At 36.3% G+C, this 19339-nt stretch overlaps 1 protein-coding gene across 1 annotated transcript in view; it reads left to right on the top strand.

The window, feature by feature from the left end:
• Positions 1–4930: 4930 nt before the first annotated feature.
• LSAMP (limbic system associated membrane protein) overlaps positions 4931–19339 on the top strand; it is an 889273-nt gene continuing 874864 nt past the window's right edge. The window contains exon 1 of the mRNA XM_078453038.2: positions 4931–5064. Coding sequence (XP_078309164.1) covers positions 5048–5064 — 17 coding nt within the window. The 5' untranslated portion in view covers positions 4931–5047. The remainder of the gene's footprint in view (positions 5065–19339) is intronic.

The raw sequence follows: 19339 nt of genomic DNA, 5'->3' as shown, positions 1-19339 counted from the left end.
TTCTTTAGTACTGATGAGCGTCACTTCAAAATACTTTCTCTTCCCATTAGATTGGATTACTGAGCCGAAAAGTAGAGAGTTTGTCCCTTTCTGACCAGGACATTGATGAGCCTCATAAATTAAAATTTATGTCTTCCCTTGTTACTGATGTGCCACCTGGCTCTTTTGAATTATCACAGACACCAAATGAATTTTATAGTCCATTGGGGGCTGTCCATGCTTGTTAAGGTGATATTTCCAACTCTGGCGTAGCATGGAATCTCATCTCCTCCTTGGCAAATAATCACAGTGCCCCATCAGCTATATTTTGCTCCTTGCAGTTGTCCCTAAGTTTCATATCCTATACTTCTTATAAGGCCAGTCAAAATATGGCATTATAATCAAACCCTAACAGACCTGTTGATTATCTCTATTGTGTATCATCTTCAGACAACACCAGACTCTGGTTTAGTGACATATATTCCCTAGATGGGCTCTATTTCAGTTTGGTTTTTCCCTATTTCTATTTTTTTACTAGTTTCTATTATTTTCTATTTCTCTTTCTTCCCCTATTCTATTTAAATCACATAGTTTCACTCTATGACTGAGATTTACTTACATCATCACATTTAATTCTTTTAAGACTCTATAGACAGGTATTTCTATGTCTATATTATAGATGCAGTAAGGTTGCTCAAGGTCATGCAGGTAATAGGAGAAAGGCCAGAATTCAAATTGTAATAAAGGATTCCAAAGGCCATGCTGTATCTCATACTGCTTCTTAAGAGTGCCCCCAATCCCCTTCATTTCTTCTAAAACTCCTTGTAGCATCTCAGCATCTCACAGCAAACTCTCCCGGGAAAGTAGAACACATGACAATATTCACTTCAGTGTCTTTCCAACAATTTTATTCTAATTCATGAAAGCAATATGAGAAGGTAAAGAACATAAAATTTTGACTTAGGAAATTTGGTTTTGAGTATATGGTCTTGACTGCAGTTTTGAGTATACTTCTGGCACTAACTAGTTGAGGCAAATTCCTCTCAAGTGAAATGACATAATACTTACAGTATCTTCGAGTTGTGAAAGGATTAAAATGAGACTGCTTACAAATGTCCATGACAGTCTGATTGACCCAAAGGCATAAAATAGCTGAAAATCAATTGTTTGGATGGAAGGGCCCTGATGAAATGTTTTTCAAGTTTCTGCAAATCAAAATCCTGGGAAATGTCTGGGTCCCTGTCTTTCCTAAACTGTGTTTATACAGTCACTCAATATATTGTTCTTAAGTAGGCTTTTCCCCTAAAATATACTGAAGTCAAGTTTTGTTGTTCACAACCCAGAGAATCTGACTAATGCAATACCCAATTTATAATTCCCCTTGAATCTGATTCCCATGGTATTTCAGTGAGAGAAGATTCAAGGTAGCTACTATTCTGAGGCCAAAATGGCTAAATTGAGAAGATCATAGGCAAATAGTTTGCTTATGAAACTATGTGGTTGTCTCGTCTATATTGGGTGTGGAGGTATCATATTCTGTCCTACTCATGACATGACATCCCTCAGTTGGTCATAAACCTGGCACAAAGCTCACTAGAGGGAACTCCAGAACCAGCAGTAAATTAGACCTGGAGTAGATTCTGAGGGATAGCTCTAAATGATAAGTATTCCCTGAGTTTTCCTAACTCCATGGGTGCCTGCATTCAAGGAACTGAAACAGATAGTAAGTTCTCAGAATGGTTGCTAATTAAGAGCCACTTTGATCCTCAGCAATGCTGTCTTCATTGATAAGGAAAAACAGAGGTACATGTTCTAACAACTAGGTATCAGGTAAAGAGGTAAAGATTCTCTAAGTTATTTACCTTTTCTCTCTAGCACAGTTTGCCTCATGAGGAATTCTTTAAAATACTTAGTATACATATTTTCTTAAGGTAAGCCTCAACTTTTGGATTAAAAAAAAGTAAGCAATGGTGTGTGTGTGTGTGTGTGTGTGTGCGCGCGCGTGTGTGCGCGCGCGCGCATTCACACATGCGTGCATGTGAGGGTTTTGGTTCCGATTTTTGATTATAGTAAAATTGAAATTCTTCTGAATTTGGTTGGGAGATGACTGGAGAATATCTGATTGCCCAGAAATCAGTGTCACTATTAAACTTCTCCCTGAATGGATTATTTTTTTATTATTTTATGCAGCATAAGCAGTATACTTGAGGCTATACCATATGTGAAGAAATGAATATTCCCTTAATTTACAGAGATATTTGGTCTCCTAAGGCTGCAATGATTTTTGGATAATACATAAAGTTAAGATCCAGATGGCTGGCCAATATTAAAGATCTATTTTAGGCATATAATTTTCAGGTCTTAACCCATGGCCCCTTAGCCAAATCCAAATGCAAGTTAGTTATTATCTGTTTCTCTAAATTCCCTTAAACAATTTCACTTGAATATAGCACTCTTCCCTGTTGATGGGTGGCTGTGCTGTTACTGAGGTTAAACATCTGCCAGGGCCTATCTGAAATGTGACATTATGGATACTAACCATCTTTCACTTACCTCACCAGTTATGTGAGACTTGGGTAATTTGTAATTTGAAAAAAATAAATGAAAGACGTTATGTCACATGTCACTTAATTGAAAGATGGCATGAAAGTTCAGCATTTCATAGTTTTCTAGAAGAAAAGAAAAAAAAAAGAAGAGAGATAGAAGAAGGCAGTTAAATGAAGAAGGGGTAAAGTGAATATTCCATTCAGGCCCATTGACTACATGGCTCTCAGTTATGGCTGCACATTAGAATCATCTTCAATACTTTATAAAAGACCAATACCCTGGTCACAATCTAGACCATTTAAATGAGAACCTCTGTAGGTGGAGCCTGAGCATTGATATTTATTTTTTTAATTTTTTTTAATTTGTATTTATTTATTTTTTATTTTTTTTAACGTTTATTTATTTTTGAGACAGAGAGAGACAAAGCATGAACAGGGGAGGGGCAGAGAGAGAGGTAGACACAGAATCTGAAACAGGCTGCAGGTTCTGAGCGGTCAGCACAGAGCCCGACACGGGGCTCAAACTCACAGACCGTGAGATCATGACCTGAGCCGAAGTCGGACGCTTAACCGACCGAGCCACCCAGGCGCTCCGGATATTTAAAATAGCTTCTTAGGTGATTCTAGTCCATACTCAGAACTGGGTACACTCATAGAATTCCTATCTCAAGTGACTTGATGATGACTATCACAATCTATCTCCTATTTTATGTCCTTAGCCTTAGAGAAGATAATGCTGAACACATGCAAACTTTACAAGTAAACCTAACCTAATAATTCAGAACCATGCAATAATGTTGTTTCCTCTGAAGCATTCTTACCTTCTTTTCATATGTAAAACAATCAGTACTCTTAGGTTGTTTCTGTGCTTCATTTCCCTTCTTTTGTAAGAACTAATATAATTCCCAGCTATTTTAAATCTTGTCATAACAGTTAATCCCACTTTTAGTTCTTTTGGATGACTGCACAGCCACCTGGAAAGAAAACAACATATTAATTGATGAGACAAATCAGAGTTCAAAATACCTCTTGAGTCAGGAGCTTCCGAAGACTTTGAAAGAGATCAAATACATGTGAGTTTGTCCAGTGAAATTAGTATGGGACACAGCCGATCCAGTTCTGCCACGCCCTAGTGCAGCAGTGTCCGTGTAATCCTCTGGACTTCACCCAGCAAGTTCTTCCTCATTTGATCCTTACTCTAACTCTGAAGTAGGACAGATTGAAGATCATTATACCCATTTTATTGATAATAAAACTGAACTTGAAAGGTGGTCAGTGGCTTTTTAAGTGTAATTCTGCACTGCATGCATAACACAATGCTGCTGTAAGTGGGATGCTTGCTTTCTTTATATTTATACTGGCATTTGCTTGTATGTAGAAGAGCTATTGGTTTTTATATGTTAACTTTACACTCAGACTCTTGTCAAACTTCTCTTATTGGTTTAATGCTTTTGCAGTTTGTTCTCTGGTTTTACAGGCCCATAAATATACTATCTCTAAATAATGACAATGTTGCTTCTGGTTTACTATTAGTACATACCTTATTTGTTTATCTTGTCTATTTATAATGATCTCTTAATTACTGAACAGTGTTAAATATTTGTGATACTAAATATTCTTGGTACTAACTTTAATAGGAATACATTGAAATGTTTTACATCTAAACATGATATTGGTGTTCATTTTGAGAGAAACAAATTTTATGTGTGTGTGTTTATTATATATGAGCTTATAGGATATATGCACATATAAAGTGCAACATTAACAAAAATCCAACTCTTAAAACTCAACAACTAAAATGCAAACTACCCAATTTAAAAAAATGGGCAAAGGACTTGAATAGACTATTCTTCAAAGATATATAAATGGCTAATAAACAAGTAAAAAGATTGTCAACATTGTTAGAAAAATGCATGAGGGAAATGCAAATCAAAACCACAATGAGATACTGCTTCATACTGCTGGGATGACTGTAGTCACTTTAAAATGGAAAATAAGAAGTGTTCTAGAGGATATGGAAAAATTAAAACCTCATACATTGCTGGTGGAAATGTAAGATGGTGCAGCCACTCTGGAAAACATTTTAGTGGTTCCTCAAAAAGTTAAATATAAAATTAGCATGTTCCCCAACAATTCTGCTCTTGGGTATACCTCAACCTGAAGATGTTGTTAAGGACTGTATTACCCCCCTCCCTCTACTCCCGCAAATTCATATATGAAAGCCCTAACTCCTGATGTAACTACATTGGAGCTATATTTGGAGATAAGGACTTCAAAGAGGTAATTCAGGTTAGCTGAGGTCATAATGGTATGACTCTATTCCAATATGACAGGTGTTCTTATGAGAATAAAGAGATTCCAAGATTGTATATGCACAGAGGAAAGTCCATATGAGGACACAGTGAGAAGGCAGCTATCTGCAACTCAAGGAGAAAAATCTAAGGAAAACCAATCCTGCTAGAAACTTGATTCTGGTCTTCCAGCTTCCAGAACTGTGAGGAAAAAAAAAAAAAATCCTGTTCATGCCACCCAATCTATGGTATTTTTTAAATTTTTTTTTAAACGTTTATTTATTTTTGAGACAGAGAGAGACAGAGCATGAACGGGGGAGGGTCAGAGAGAGAGAAGGAGGCACAGAATCGGAAACAGGCTCCAGGCTCCGAGCTGTCAGCACAGAGCCCGACACGGGGCTTGAACTCATGAACCATGAGATCATGACCTGAGCTGAAGTCGGACGCTTAACCGACTGAGCCACCCAGGTGCCCCCTATGGTATTTTTTTATGGCAGTCTTAGCAGACTAATATAGATGTGTAAACAAAGACTTGTACATAGTATTTTATAGCAGCAGTACTCACAAGAGCCAAACTGTAGAAACAACACAAATGTCTACCGAGTAATAAGTGGATAAATGAAATGTGGTATCTCCATACAATGGAATATTATTCAGCCATAAAAGGAAAAAGTACTACATACTACATACTACAACATAGACAAAGCTTGAAAACATTACATGAAATGAAAGAAGTCAGACAGAAGGGGTCATGTACTGCATGTTTCCATTTATATTCAAAACCCGCAATAAGGCAAATCCATAGAAACAGGAGACTAATGGTTACAGCAGACGTCAGGAGGGGGATGTGAGAAATGACTGGTTAATGGTTATAGGATTTCTTTTGAGGTGATGAAAACATTTTGGAACCAGATAGAGGAAAGCATTCATTGCCCCTCATTGTTAATATACTAAATGCCACTAAACTTAAAAAATGGATAAGATGGTGAATTATATGTCATGTGAATTTTACCATTATATAGTACCAGGAGGATTTTTCATAAGTGGCAAAGACTGGAAGGTTTTGTTTTGTTTTGTTTTGTTTTGTTTTGTTTTGTTGTGATAGTGGGGGTAAGGGGGGGTAGTTCAAGAAAAAAAGAGTGGGCCTTTTTTATTTTTATTTTTATTTTTTTTTATTATATGAAATTTATTGTCAAATTAGTTTCCATACAACACCCAGTGCTCATCCCAAAAGATGAGTGGGCCTTCTTTTCTAGCCTTTTTCTATACTGAACATCGTGCTAGGTTCTCCAGAGGCTTTTTTTTTTTGTTTTTGCTTTTTAATTTAAGGAACCACTCAATGAATTTTCACTAAGCATAACTTTGCAACCAACATAGAAATCATGAACAGAAATTTACCAGCATCCAGCAGCCCTTTGGTACCCATTCTAGTTGCTATCCCACCCCTAGGGGTAACCTCTTTTCTAACTTCTATTATCATACATTGGCTCTGCCTGCTTTTGTTCTTCATGTAAATGGAATTATACGCTAAATATCTTTTGTCTGAGTTCTTTCTCTTGGCATTATAATTGTGAGATTCATATTACTACATTGTATATTTATTCTTATTACTGTGTAGTATTCTATTTTGTGAATTGTGAAAATACCACAGTGCGGTTTTCATTCTTTTGTTTATAAACATTTTGGGTAGGGGCGCCTGGGTGGCGCAGTCGGTTAAGCGTCCGACTTCAGCCAGGTCACGATCTCGCGCTCCGTGAGTTCGAGCCCCGCGTCAGGCTCTGGGCTGATGGCTCGGAGCCTGGAGCCTGTTTCCGATTCTGTGTCTCCCTCTCTCTGCCCCTCCCCCGTTCATGCTATGTCTCTCTCTGTCCCAAAAATAAATAAAAAAAAAAAAAAAAAAAAAAAAAAACATTTTGGGTAGTTTTCAGTTAGAGGCTTTATGAATATTTCTGTCCTTCACATTCTAGTATTTTTCTTTAAATTATGAGTGTGTATCAATAAAATATATAGCAAGAAGTAGTCTTATTGAGTGGTAGAATGACTGTACTCAGGTATAGTAGATACTGCAAAAAAGTTTTCCGAATGGATATACAAATTTATATTTCTGCCAACAGCTCATGGGGCTTCTGATTGCTCCGATTTCCCTACCGATCCTTGGTAATTTCTGTTTAATTTCAGTTACTCTGTTTTGTGCGTATTGCTGTGTGTTGGGGTTTTTAATTCCCATTTTTCTGAAGACTAATGAAATTGACCACCTTTGATGTGTTTATTGGCCATTTGGATTGCCTTTTCTGTCAAGTTTTGTTGAATCATTTGGTTAAATCTTCTCTATTGGATTATGTTTTTAATTGATTTTTTGAGTTACCTTTATATAATGATCATGATCTCTGAGTCCTTTGTTATAAATGTATTTACAAATATCTTCTCCTAGTCTATGGGTTGCTATTTAATCTTCTTTTTGATGGCACGATATATATTACAACTTTATTCTGGCTTAGTTTTGCTTTTCACCCAAGTTTTGCAAATATCAGTATAGATTGAAGAAAAAAAATCTCTTACTATGCTTCTTCTGCATTTTTCAGTGTTTTATGTATTTGTGAATAGTTTCCCATTCTTATTTATGGGTTTTTGTGGTTTTTTTTCCTCTTATTGGCTAGGTTAAATAGTACTGTATTAGTCTTCTTCCCCCCCCCCCAAAAAAAAGTACATTAATTTATTACTGGTTTTATAGTTTTTAATTTGCTAATTTTTATTTGGCTTTTATCTTTATTAACATATTCCTTTTGTTTCTGTTAATTGGTATTGTATTGCTCTAATTTCTTTCATTGAATAGTTAATCCATGTATTTTTGCTGTTTCTTTTCAAGAGATATAAGAATTTAATTATATAAATGTTCTTTCAAGCACAGCTTTCTTTATATCCTTTGGGTAGGATACATAAGGTTTTCATCATTATTATTTTAAAAAGTAACCATCTGTTTAAAATAGTGACCAGAATAATTTAGGAAAGCAAAATCTCTAACATGAGTAAGTTGTCTCAGAATATTTTTCTCTTTTAATTCACAAATTCTCTACCAATGTCACATGTCTTCATTCTTTTAGGTTCTGCCTTCCTGATCAGCAAGAGTTGCACATGCTCCCCATCAACTTGACAATGTATGCCTTTCTGTGGTGGTTTAGCTTTTACCCACCTATTTTTACCTATCTCTTATCCATCTCTTCTCTGCCCACATTCCACCCTGAAGCCCATCCTACCTGCCCCTAAAGAGATGGCATACACCAACCTCCTCTGTGCTGTCTGTTCTCTTTCTATTCTCCTCGTCCCCAAGGAAAGAGCCCTTGGGGTGCTACTGTGGCTCCCATGCAAGGGATCCCACTGAGACATTGCTTTTGATCTATGCATTAATGAAATATTCTTTACAAGTTTTGAGCCAAAATTGTTATCTGCTAGTTACACAGGAGGTGGGATATTTTTCTCCACTTTTTGTTTGTCTTCTAGCTTTCAGTGGGCTCCATGGGGAGCAGATAATTGTCCCTATCTTGCCATCTTCACCCAGACTTCTTCAAGTATCAATTTTACAGAACACTTTTACATATGTGTTCTAATCCCAACTATTCTCTAAGGTAACACTGTCTTTCATTTATAGGTGCAAAGATATTAGGATTTATTCTCTTAGTAACTTTCAAGTATTTAATACAGTATTAGCAATTATGAATACAATGTTGTACATTAGATCCCCAGAACTTACTCATCTTCTGAGTTTTAAGTTTTATTTATTTATTTATTTTTGAGAGAGAGAGAGAGAGAGAGAGAGAGAGAGAAAGAAAGAGAAAGAGAAAGAGTGTGAGAAGGAAAGGGGAAGACAGAGAGAGGGAGAGAGAGAATCCCAAGCAGGCTCTGTACTGTCAGCACAGAGCCTGATGTGGGGCTCGAACCCCTGATACTATGAGACCATGACCTGAGTCAAAACCAAGAGTCAGACACTTAACCAACTGAGCCACCCAGGCACCCCTGTAACTTAGTCATCTTCTAATTGGAAGTTTGTATTCTTTGACCAGTATCTCTCCTTCCCCCAGCCCCTAGCACCTCGTAACCACCATTCTAGTCTCTGTTTCTATGAGCTCAGCATTTTTTAGATTCCACATGTAGTTGGTATCATATAATATTTATCTGTCTATCTGACTTACTGCATTTATGCCTTCAAGTTCCATCCATGTTGTTGCAAATGGCAGGATGTTTTTCTTTCTCATGTCTGAATATCTGTCTCCCTATCTATCTATCTATCTACCTTCCTATCTATCATCTACCTATCTCATATCTTTTTTATCCATTCATCCAGTGATGAACACTTAGGTTGCTCCCATGACTTGGCTGTTGTGATAAATGCTCAGTGAACATGGGAATTTAGGTGTTTCTACAAGGTCCTGTTTTCATGTCATTTAGATAAATATCCAGAAGTAGGATTGCTGGATCATATGGCAATTCCATTTTTAATGTTTTTGAGGAACTTCCATACTGTTCTCCATAGTGGCTGCACCAATTTATATTCCCGCCAACAGTTCACAAGGGTCCCTTCTTCTCCACATGCTCACAAACATTAGTTATATCTTGTCTTTTTGATGATGATCAATCTAGCAGATATGAGGTGATATCTCATTGTGGTTTTGATTTGCATTCCACTAATAATTAGTAATGTTGAGCACCTTTCATGTACCTGTTGGCCATTTGTATGTCTTCTTCGGATAAACTTAATCATATTCACTAGTACATAAGTATTCAGATGCTGAGAGGGGAAGAGTGTTTCAAGTAAAAAGAGAGAGGATATATAGTGTTTTTGAGGATATGGGGTACATTTATTACTACTGGAGTGTGTGGTTAGTGAAAGAGAAACTAGAAATGGTGCTACAGAAGTGAGTAGTGTGTGTGTGTGTTGTGGAAGGTGGGAGGATATTGACTACATTTGAAATAAAGTGAAAAGCTATTAAAGAGTAATAAGAAGGATGCCATGTAAAATTGTGTGTTTTTGAAATGTTGCTCTGACTGCAAGTAGAAAATGTATTTGAGGAGAGTAACATCAGTGATAAAGAGACCAATTAGGAGAATATTTTAGTGCTCTGAGAGAAATATAATGTTGCCTTGAATGACAGTGGTGACAGTGACAATGGAGAGAAATAGAAAGATTTGAGAGATTTATGAGCTAGATTCCTAAGATTCAGTTATTGATTGGTTTGAGGAGCAGACAGAATGAAAGGAGTCAAGAATGACAGCTTAATATCAGACTTGAGCAACTATGGAGATATGATAGTTAGAAGCAAATTTGTTAAGGGCGAGAATTTTAGCTTTGACATGCTGATTTTCAGAAGTGCCTGTGTATAAGCACATAATTACATAGTTGGATATTCATGTGTAGAACTCAGGAGACATCTGGTATGTGCATGTGTGTATGTGTGTGTGTTAGTCATCTGTATATATTTGGCAATTGATGCCATGGGACTAGAAAGAACTGTCCTGTGAAGTTTCTAAGAGTGAGAAAACCGGAAGAATCAGAACCACACTTTGAGAAGTACCAATATTTATATAGTAAGTACAGGAAACAGAGCATGCACAGGAGATTGACAAAGAGCATCCACAAAGGGTGATGTCATGGAAACCAGGAAGTATGAGTGGTTCAATCTAAGGCATAGAGCCAGATAGGAATGCAGGGTGGCATTAGATTTGATAGAGAGACCTAAGGATGTTGAAAAGTCTTCCTTTCCTATTCTTTTAATTTTTCCCATTAAGACAAATGACATCTATAGTGTCTTCTTTGATTTACCTTTGTTTTTATACTGTTTCATGTTTTCCTTGGTCATTTGATTTTATTCCCAGTTCTACCAAAGGGTATTGGCTCCATCCAACAAGGCACACCCAATGGTTTTTGTGGTCATAAGATTGTCTTGGAAGGGGGTATCAAGGGTTTATTGCACATCTTTAGTAGATATTTCTGTAAGATCTAACCCTCAGAGTAGTGCATCTATGACCAAAGACATCTGTCTCTTGATGATATTGGTCAACTCATATAGCATTACTTTCATAAGTTATTATGAAAATAAAATGTCTGGATTTCTACTCTTAGCAAAGACCCCAGCTCCTCAAGGAGTGAAGAGGTAGGACAAAAGGAAATAAGAAATTCTATGTTGTCATTCTAAACATACGTGGAGAGATTGTAGAGGAAATGGACATTGTGGTTAGATGTGCAAAAAGCACAGTAGAAAAACTACTGGTTATTCATAGGGTAAGAGAGCTCACAGATGTTATCACACTCCCATCTAATCCCATCAAATTTTCAGGCACCTGCCTGAAATTGCACTTTACTTAATTATTTGTTTGATAATTTATTTATTTGTTTGGAATTGACTTTTAAGTAAACATTGTGTGCTATATATTAAAGAAAATATATTTTTGTTGTTATTTGTAGTAGTAATAGGAAGAAGAGGAGAATGAGGAGTTGTCACATTGGAATTTTTGTTCCCAAAAGATAGATTGAAGTCAGATCTATATATTTTTTAACTTCTAGTTTAATTCTATAGGCACTCAAGCTTAACATTTTTTTCTCAAAAAATGATGATTTTTAACTAAAGAAGGAGGATTGTTGATATTGTTCTCTCTTCTAATCTATGTCCCACCCCAGCTAATCTTTTTTGTTTCCTCTAGCCTTATGTTCCTTAGCCATTCTGATTGTATATATAAAGGAGGAGGTGGGGTCCATGATATTGCTACTTTTTCCTTTCTGGGTCTTGATTATTTCTCATTTTATTTTTTCACTTCATTACCATGTTTTTACTCTTCCTACTCCATCTCACAAAAGAGAGAAAGAGAACTTTTTGTTTTAAAAAAAGAGAAAAACCTTTGAAAGGATACTATCTCTGTCACCTCACTCTCACTTTTTAAATTATAAACTAAAATAAAATTTGGCGTATTGATAAAAGCTTCCAATGCTGCTGCCTGCTGCTTCCTGGTGATTAGGTGTGAGAAGGTTGCCTTTCTCAGTTCAGATAAAAAATATGCAAATGATGATATTTAAACCAAAATGACAGTGTAGTAGAAGAGGGAGGGGCACATGTTTTCACCTTTTTTCCTCACTCTTTCTCTTTTGTAGGGCTATCTAGGGAACAGCGTATGTATAAGTTCTTGGATACGGAGTTGACAATTAAGGAAAAGTTCATACACAACTGCACACTAGTTCTCCACCTGGGAAGGAAAACATTCCTGACATTGGCTCATCTATTCTAATGTGTTCCTTTTGTATTCAGATGATGCCTTGGGCCTGTGACTTTTCTGCATGAACAGGAATCTAACAGGTGTTTAGCACTGTTATAGGCCACCCTTTATGCTGAGTGCTTAATATAACTTTTTATTCAATTCATAAAATAATCCTGTAACATAGGCATCCTTATCCTCATTTTTATATGTGAAGGAACTAAAACAGTGCTATCACGTATCCAACGTTAACATATCAAAATCACTCACTAGAAAGTGAGAGATGAAGGGTTGGATCTCTTTGACTTTTAAGTTATACACTATTTTCATTACACAGGAAAACAGACAGATACACACAGGGTGGAAACTAAAGAATGGTCAATGTCTTTGTGTATGAGCTAGCTGTGTCTGAGCACAGCTGAAGACTAAAAAATTATGTCATATCTATTTTAATGATTCCCCATCATCAACATGGATGCTATCCAGAGAAAATGTACAAATTTCATATAGAAACTGGAGGGGATGTAGGAATAACTTCTAACTGGCATGCATAGAGACTCTGTGGCCATGCCATAGAATCCGAATCTGAGCTTTGAATTTCCATCATATACTCTGATATATTTGTAGTCACAGTCAATTTAATGTGTCACCTGATAAACCGATGCAGTCATAAGTTTTAAAATGTATACAGGCCATGGATGGGGTTTTCTCGTATAAACAAGAATCTAGGAACTGTGACTTCACAAATGTTTTGTATGTTTTGAAACTTAATGGGTAAAGGAATAGGGTGTGAATGTAGTTTACTACAGACTTTGGCTGGATGTGATGTGTGAATTTTCTTGCATGTATCTAGAAGTGTGTTTCTCTGCACAAATAGGCTGCAGGAAGAACTGGAAAACTCGAATGGGTAATTTTCCAAACAATAGCTGATTTTGTTAGGTGAAAGGCACTCAGACTGCTCAAATTCTAAATTTCCATTCTTAGGATGCATTTAGTCTTAAGTAACACTAAGATTCTAAGGATAATTCAGCTCTTGAGATACAAGCAATTTCCCTGTGAAACTCTGAGGTCACATGCAATCCTTACTGGATCCAGAACCAGGCAGGGAAACTCATTTTGTCCCTGGAAAAGCTAATACTAACTGACCTAGGATTACATTTTCTCATATTCCTGAGAACACTTAAGCATTACATATTTAATTAAAACTTTAGAGGAAGGGGGAGAAAGATAGAATGTGGTATAGCCAAAGGATCGGGTGTGTTTGCTCCTTTGGGAAAATAACTGAATGGCTACAGCACTGACACTTATGATGATGGTTAGAGGGCCACATGTCCCGTTCCTATCTCTGGGCCTTATTATTCAGCAGCTTCTAACAAAACTGTCTTTCTGTGATTTCTTTTCTCATAAAAGTTCAGTCCTTCAAATAGAGGAAGGTGGCAGTCTATCTCTGTAGTTTAAAAGAAAATATTTGAGTAGAATTGGACATCTGTGTCTTTCATTTTGGTTTGTGGAAGAGACAAAACAAGGAGGAGACAGGAGGTATGGATAGCTGGCACTTTGCCTGTTGTGAAGACCATGGAAACCCCAGCAGCTTCCTCTAGAGACAATGCATCTCTTTATTCTTTTATCAAAGAGAATTCATCATGTTGAAAGTCTAAACTCCTTTATGAAAGAGAGAGACCTGATGGTGTTTTTTTTTTTTTCTCTCATCACTCACTACCTTTTGATGTATGAGCCTTTTGAGAAGTAGGTAGCATGAAACCAGAAATCTAATACCATGACCAGCCCTGTCCCACTTCTTTCCTTCTTCCACCCACATGCTATGGGCAGAATTAAAATGAAATCTTGTGAATTTGGAGTATGATTCAGCAGGTTACATATGAGAGAGAAAATGGAAGTGGTCATCAGCTATCAAGTATAGTTTCATGTTACTGGCTTTAGATTGTCTGTGAGATACAAATGAGATGCTTCAGTATACAAACTGACCTAGAATCTACTAAACGTATTTCTAATACTTGTATTATTATGATTCATCATTTTGAGGATTCTAAGAGCAACAAGGTTACAAGGTGCCATCGTGCTCTTTGTCCTTACCATTCACTTCAGGTCATAAAAACCACCAGATTCATCAGTAGTCATGTCTCTAACTCAAATTTATGAGGACTTACCAGTCTTATGTCAATCACACCTCCCTTCAAGCGTATGTGCTAAAAGTTAAATGAGAGACTGGTTCCCTGCTCCTTTTAGCATTAGTTAGTTCTGATCTTGCAGAAGCAAATACTGTTTATTGTGACATCAGATGGTGTACTGCAATTCAATTCCATCACTAAAGAGTCAGAGTTAGTGTAAAATTCCACTGGTTTAAGGATATGGTTCCCATGAGGACTACACTTACTTCAGATAGCAGCTGTGTATTGGGAGTCTCCTGGCCACTGTCACTTCCGATTGAAGGGCTTCAAATTCAGGGACTCTTATGACCCCCTTAGGTCAATAATTTGCTATAATACCACAAAGAACTCAGGAAAGTGTTGTACTTACGATTAAAATTTTATCGTAAAGGATAAAAATTTAGGCCAGCCAAATGAAGAGATACATAAGGTACACTTTGGGAGGCCTCAAAATTCAGAGCTTCCATGCCTTCCCCTCATGAAATTAGGGTGGGTCACCCTCCTGGTGCATCAGTGCATCCATTAACCAGGAAGTTCTACTGAGCCTGTGTCCAGAGGGTATCTTGGGGTTCAATTGATTAAATCATTGGTGGCATGTTGAACTCAATGTCTAGCTTCATTCCTCTCTCCAGAGTTCAGCCTGACTCAAAGTCCCACCTCTCTGATCAAGGGGTTGGTCTTGCTGATGACCATGCCCCAGGCCGTAGCTATCTGGAGGCCTATGTAAGTCTCATTAGTGTAGTCTCATTTATGAGCCAAGGGCTTTATGAATAATAAACACTCGACAACTCAGGAAACACCAAGGGTTTCAGAAGCTCTGTGCTGGGATCCTGGAACAAAGACCAAACAAATTTTTTATTATACAACAATGTTAGGTCTAGATAGATCTTAAATATTATACAATTATAAGAGTGTTTGTTGACTGTTAATTACAATAGTTGTTTAGCAGAAACAAAATGTGCCCCAGAACTGAGGTCTGTGGCTTCCAGTGATGCCCTCTGCTCCCCATGTCTCTCATTTCATTAGCTTATAGCAAAATGCCCTCCTAGAACTATCTGTAACACATGCATATTAAACTAGGTGATTTGAAATTAAGCACAAAGTAATTCAACATGCAGTAGGGTTTTCTCTCTTCCTCTTTCTCTTCCTATGCTACAGCCAAGAGCTTTTTACCTCATCAAAATGGAGAGATAGTAAATGTTTTGAGGGGAACAAGGCTATTGAATGCATATGATGCATGTTTTCTGGAAAAGGTAGCCCAAGTTTCTAGAAAGTATAGCCAAGTTTTCTGAGTAGTTTTTGAAAGACCTTTGACAGTTTATTCCATTTTCCATTTTGTGATGTTTTTATTCAAACCAGTAATTCCTATATAAAATCCTACATAATGGTTTGGTTTTCACGAGGACCTAGAGAAAATGGCTTGTCCTTCATAATATATTAGTTAGAGCCATTTTATCTCACCTATCATTCTTCAAGGGAGAAAGACCAGCACTTTCCATTTTCTGAGAATCCATCAATCTAGTCCAAATGTCTGGGTGGAGATGGTACTTAACTTGTTCTTTCTGAACTTATTTCTCTTGTCCTAAATGAAAAAACAAATTTTTGTTCTCTCTCTGCTGATCCAGCTGCAGGAGACTTTCAAGAGCCAGACCTGATATTTGCTTTCACAAACACATGTGGCTGTATTTACACATTAGCAGGATTATGAGGTTCCTAGTGACCATTTGTGCTTGAAGAAAACTGTGGTTATGTTCAAGGCCTATTTCTATTTTGGCCTGATGTCACTTGTTTCTACTTGCCTGCCCTCACTGAGATGCTAAGCTTTCTTCTTATTTCTCTTCATCACCCATTCATCTTTCCTTTTTCTTCTAATTTCCATCATCCCAAATATTTAAAGTATAGTGAGAGATTTTAGCTTTCAGTATTATTAAAACGTCAAGATCTTCACTCTTATCCATTCTATGTAATACTGCTACTTTTCTTTTATTGAAATATAACTGATATACAATGTCACATTAGTTTCATGTATACAGCATAGTGATTTGACCTTTTTATACATTGCAAAGTGGATGCTTCAATAACTCTAGTTACAATCCATCACCATACAAAAGTAATAAAATATTATGGACTATACTCCCCATACTGTATGTTACATCTAATGACTTACTGTTTTACAACTTGAAGTTTGTACTTCTTGATTCCCTTCACCAATTTTGCCCCCACCCTATTTCCCCCTCTGGCGACTACCAATTTTTTTTTTTTTTAATGTACCTATGACTCTGGGTTTTGTTTTGTTTCCTTGTTTATTTAGTTTTTTTAGATTCCACCGTTAATTGAAATCATGCAGTATTTGTTTTTCTCTGTCTGACTATCCAGTCATTTCATTTAACATAATATCCTCAAGGTCCATCCATGTTGCAAATGGCAAGATTTTTTTTTTTTTTTTATGGCTGAGTGGTACCATTGTGTATGTGTGTATGTGTGTGTGTATACCACAACTTCTTTGTGAATTCAGCAATCAGTGGACATCTAGATTATTTCCATATCTTGGTTATTGTGAATAATGCTGCAATAACCAACATGAGTGCTGCATATATCTTTCCAAACTAGTGTTTTTGTTTTCTTTGGATAGATACCCAGGGTGCAACTGCTGTATCATATGGTGGTTTTATTTTTAATTTTTTAGGAAACTCCATACTTTTTTTCCATACTGGCTGTATCAATTGCAGTGCCACCAACACAATGCACAAGGGTTTCTTTTTCTCTACATCTTCACCAACACTGGTTATTTCTTGTCTTTCTGATGACAGCCAATCTGACAGGTGAAAAGTGGTATCTCATTGTGGTTTTGATTTGCATTTCCCTGATTGGTAATGTCGACCATCTTTTCACGTGCCTTTTGGCTCTCTGTATGTGTTATTTAGACAGAATGTCTATTCCAATTCTCTGCCTATTTTTAATCAATTATTTTGTTGTTGTTATTGTTATTGAGTTGATTTTTTGATATTACCCCTTATCACATATTACTTGTAAATATCTTCTCCCATTCAGTAGGTTGCTTTTTAATTTTGTTGATGTTTTCTTTCACTGTGCAAAAGCTTTTTAGTTTAATGTAGTTTCACTTATTTTTGCTTTTTTTGTCCTTGCCTTTAGAGGCAGAACCAAAAACAAAGAAGCAAGCAAACAAACAAAACATTGATAAGATTGGTGTCAAGGAGCTTACTGTCTGTGTTCTTTCAGGAGTTTTATAATTTAAGGTCTTACATTCAAGTCTTTAACCCATTTTGAGTTAATTTTTTGTACGTGATGTAAGATAGTGGCCTAGTTTCATTCTTTTGCATTTAGCTGTCCAGCTTTCCCAACACCCTGATTGAAGGTAATATCCTTCCCCCTTTGCATATTCTTGCCTCCTTTGTCATTAATTAATTGACCATATATGCATGGGTTTATTTCTGAGCTGTTTCTTCTATTTGTCTGTTTTTATGCCAATACTGTACTGTTTTGATTACTATAGCTTTGTAGTATAGTTTAAAATCCAAGAAGGTGATACCTCCAACATTTTCCATCATTCTCAAGATTGTTGTGGGTCTTTAGGGTCTTTTGTGATTCCATCTGAATTTTAGGATTATTCATTCGAGTTGTTTAAAAAATCCAATTGGAATTGTGATAAAAATTACATTGAGTATGTAAATTGCTTTGGGTAGTATGGACATTTTAACAATATTAATCCTTTCAATCCATGAGCGCAGAATATATTTCCATTTATTTGTGTTCTCTTCTATTTCTTTCATTGATGCTTTATAGTTCTCAGTGTAGAGGTCTTTCATTTCCTTGGTTAAATTTATTCCTACATATTTTATTGTTTTTGTTGCTATTGTAAATGGGATTGTTGTCTTGATTTCACTTTCTGATAGTTTTCTCTTAGTGTATAGAAACACAACAGATTGTTTGCATATTAATTTTGTACCATGCAACTTTATGGAATTCATTTGTTCTAACATTTTTGGCTGGGGTCATTAGGGTTAAACACACACACACACACACACACACACACACACACACACACACACTATTATGTCATCTGCAAATAGGGGCAGTTTTATGTCTTCCTTTGCAATTTGTGTGCCTTTTATTTTTCTGGCCTAATTGCTATGGCTAGGACTAAAACACTCTACTGAATAAAAATAAGGAGAGTGGGTATCCTTGTCTTATTCCTGATCATAGAGGAAAATCTTTTAGCTTTTCACCATTGAGTATAATATAAATTGTTGAGTTGTCCTATGTAGTCTTTATTATATTGAGGTTCATTTCTTCTCTGCCTTCTTAATTAAGAATTTTTATCCTAAATTGATGTTGAATTTTGTCAATTTGTATTTTATGCATCTTTGAAATCATCATTTGATTTCTATCTTTAATTTTGTTAATGTGATGTATCATGTTGGTTGATTTGCAGATGTTGAACCATCCTTGCTATCCCTAGAATAAAAGCCACTGGATCATGGTGTGTGATCCCTTTTAACGTATTGTTGAGTTTGATTTGCTACCAGTTGGTTGAGGATTTTTGCACCTATATGCATCAGGAATACTGGCCCATAATTTTCTTTCTTTAGTTTTTTTTGGGGGGTGGGCGTGGGGAGGTCTTGATTTGGTATCAGGGTAGTTCTGGCCTCACAAAATGAATGTGGAATTGTTCCCTTCTTTTCAGTTTTTTAGAAGAGTTTGAAAATAAGAGGTATTAAACCTTTTTTGAATGTTTGGTAGAATTCATCAGTAAAGTCATCTAGTCCAGGACTTTTGTTAACAAGGTGGTTTTTTTTTTATTACTGATTCAATTTTCTTACTAGTAATCGGTCTTCAGATTTTCTATTTTTCCTGATTCTCATGGGAGACTGTATGTTCCTAGAATTTTTTTTCATTTCTTCTAGGTTGTACAATTTGTTGGCGTATGATTATTTACAGTAGTCTCTTATAAAACTTTGTATTTCTGTGGTATCAGTTGCAGCTTTTCTTTAATTTCTGGTTTTATTTATCTGACTTTTTTTTCTTGTCATATCTAGCTAAAGGCTGGGCAATTTTGCTTATCTTTTCAAAGAAACAGCTCTTACTTTCATTGATT

This window comes from Panthera onca, chromosome C2 (assembly GCF_046562875.1).
Source record: "Panthera onca isolate mPanOnc1 chromosome C2, mPanOnc1 haplotype 2, whole genome shotgun sequence".
NCBI classification, from domain to species: domain Eukaryota; kingdom Metazoa; phylum Chordata; class Mammalia; order Carnivora; family Felidae; genus Panthera; species Panthera onca.
This window is presented reverse-complemented; position numbering and strand designations above follow the sequence as displayed.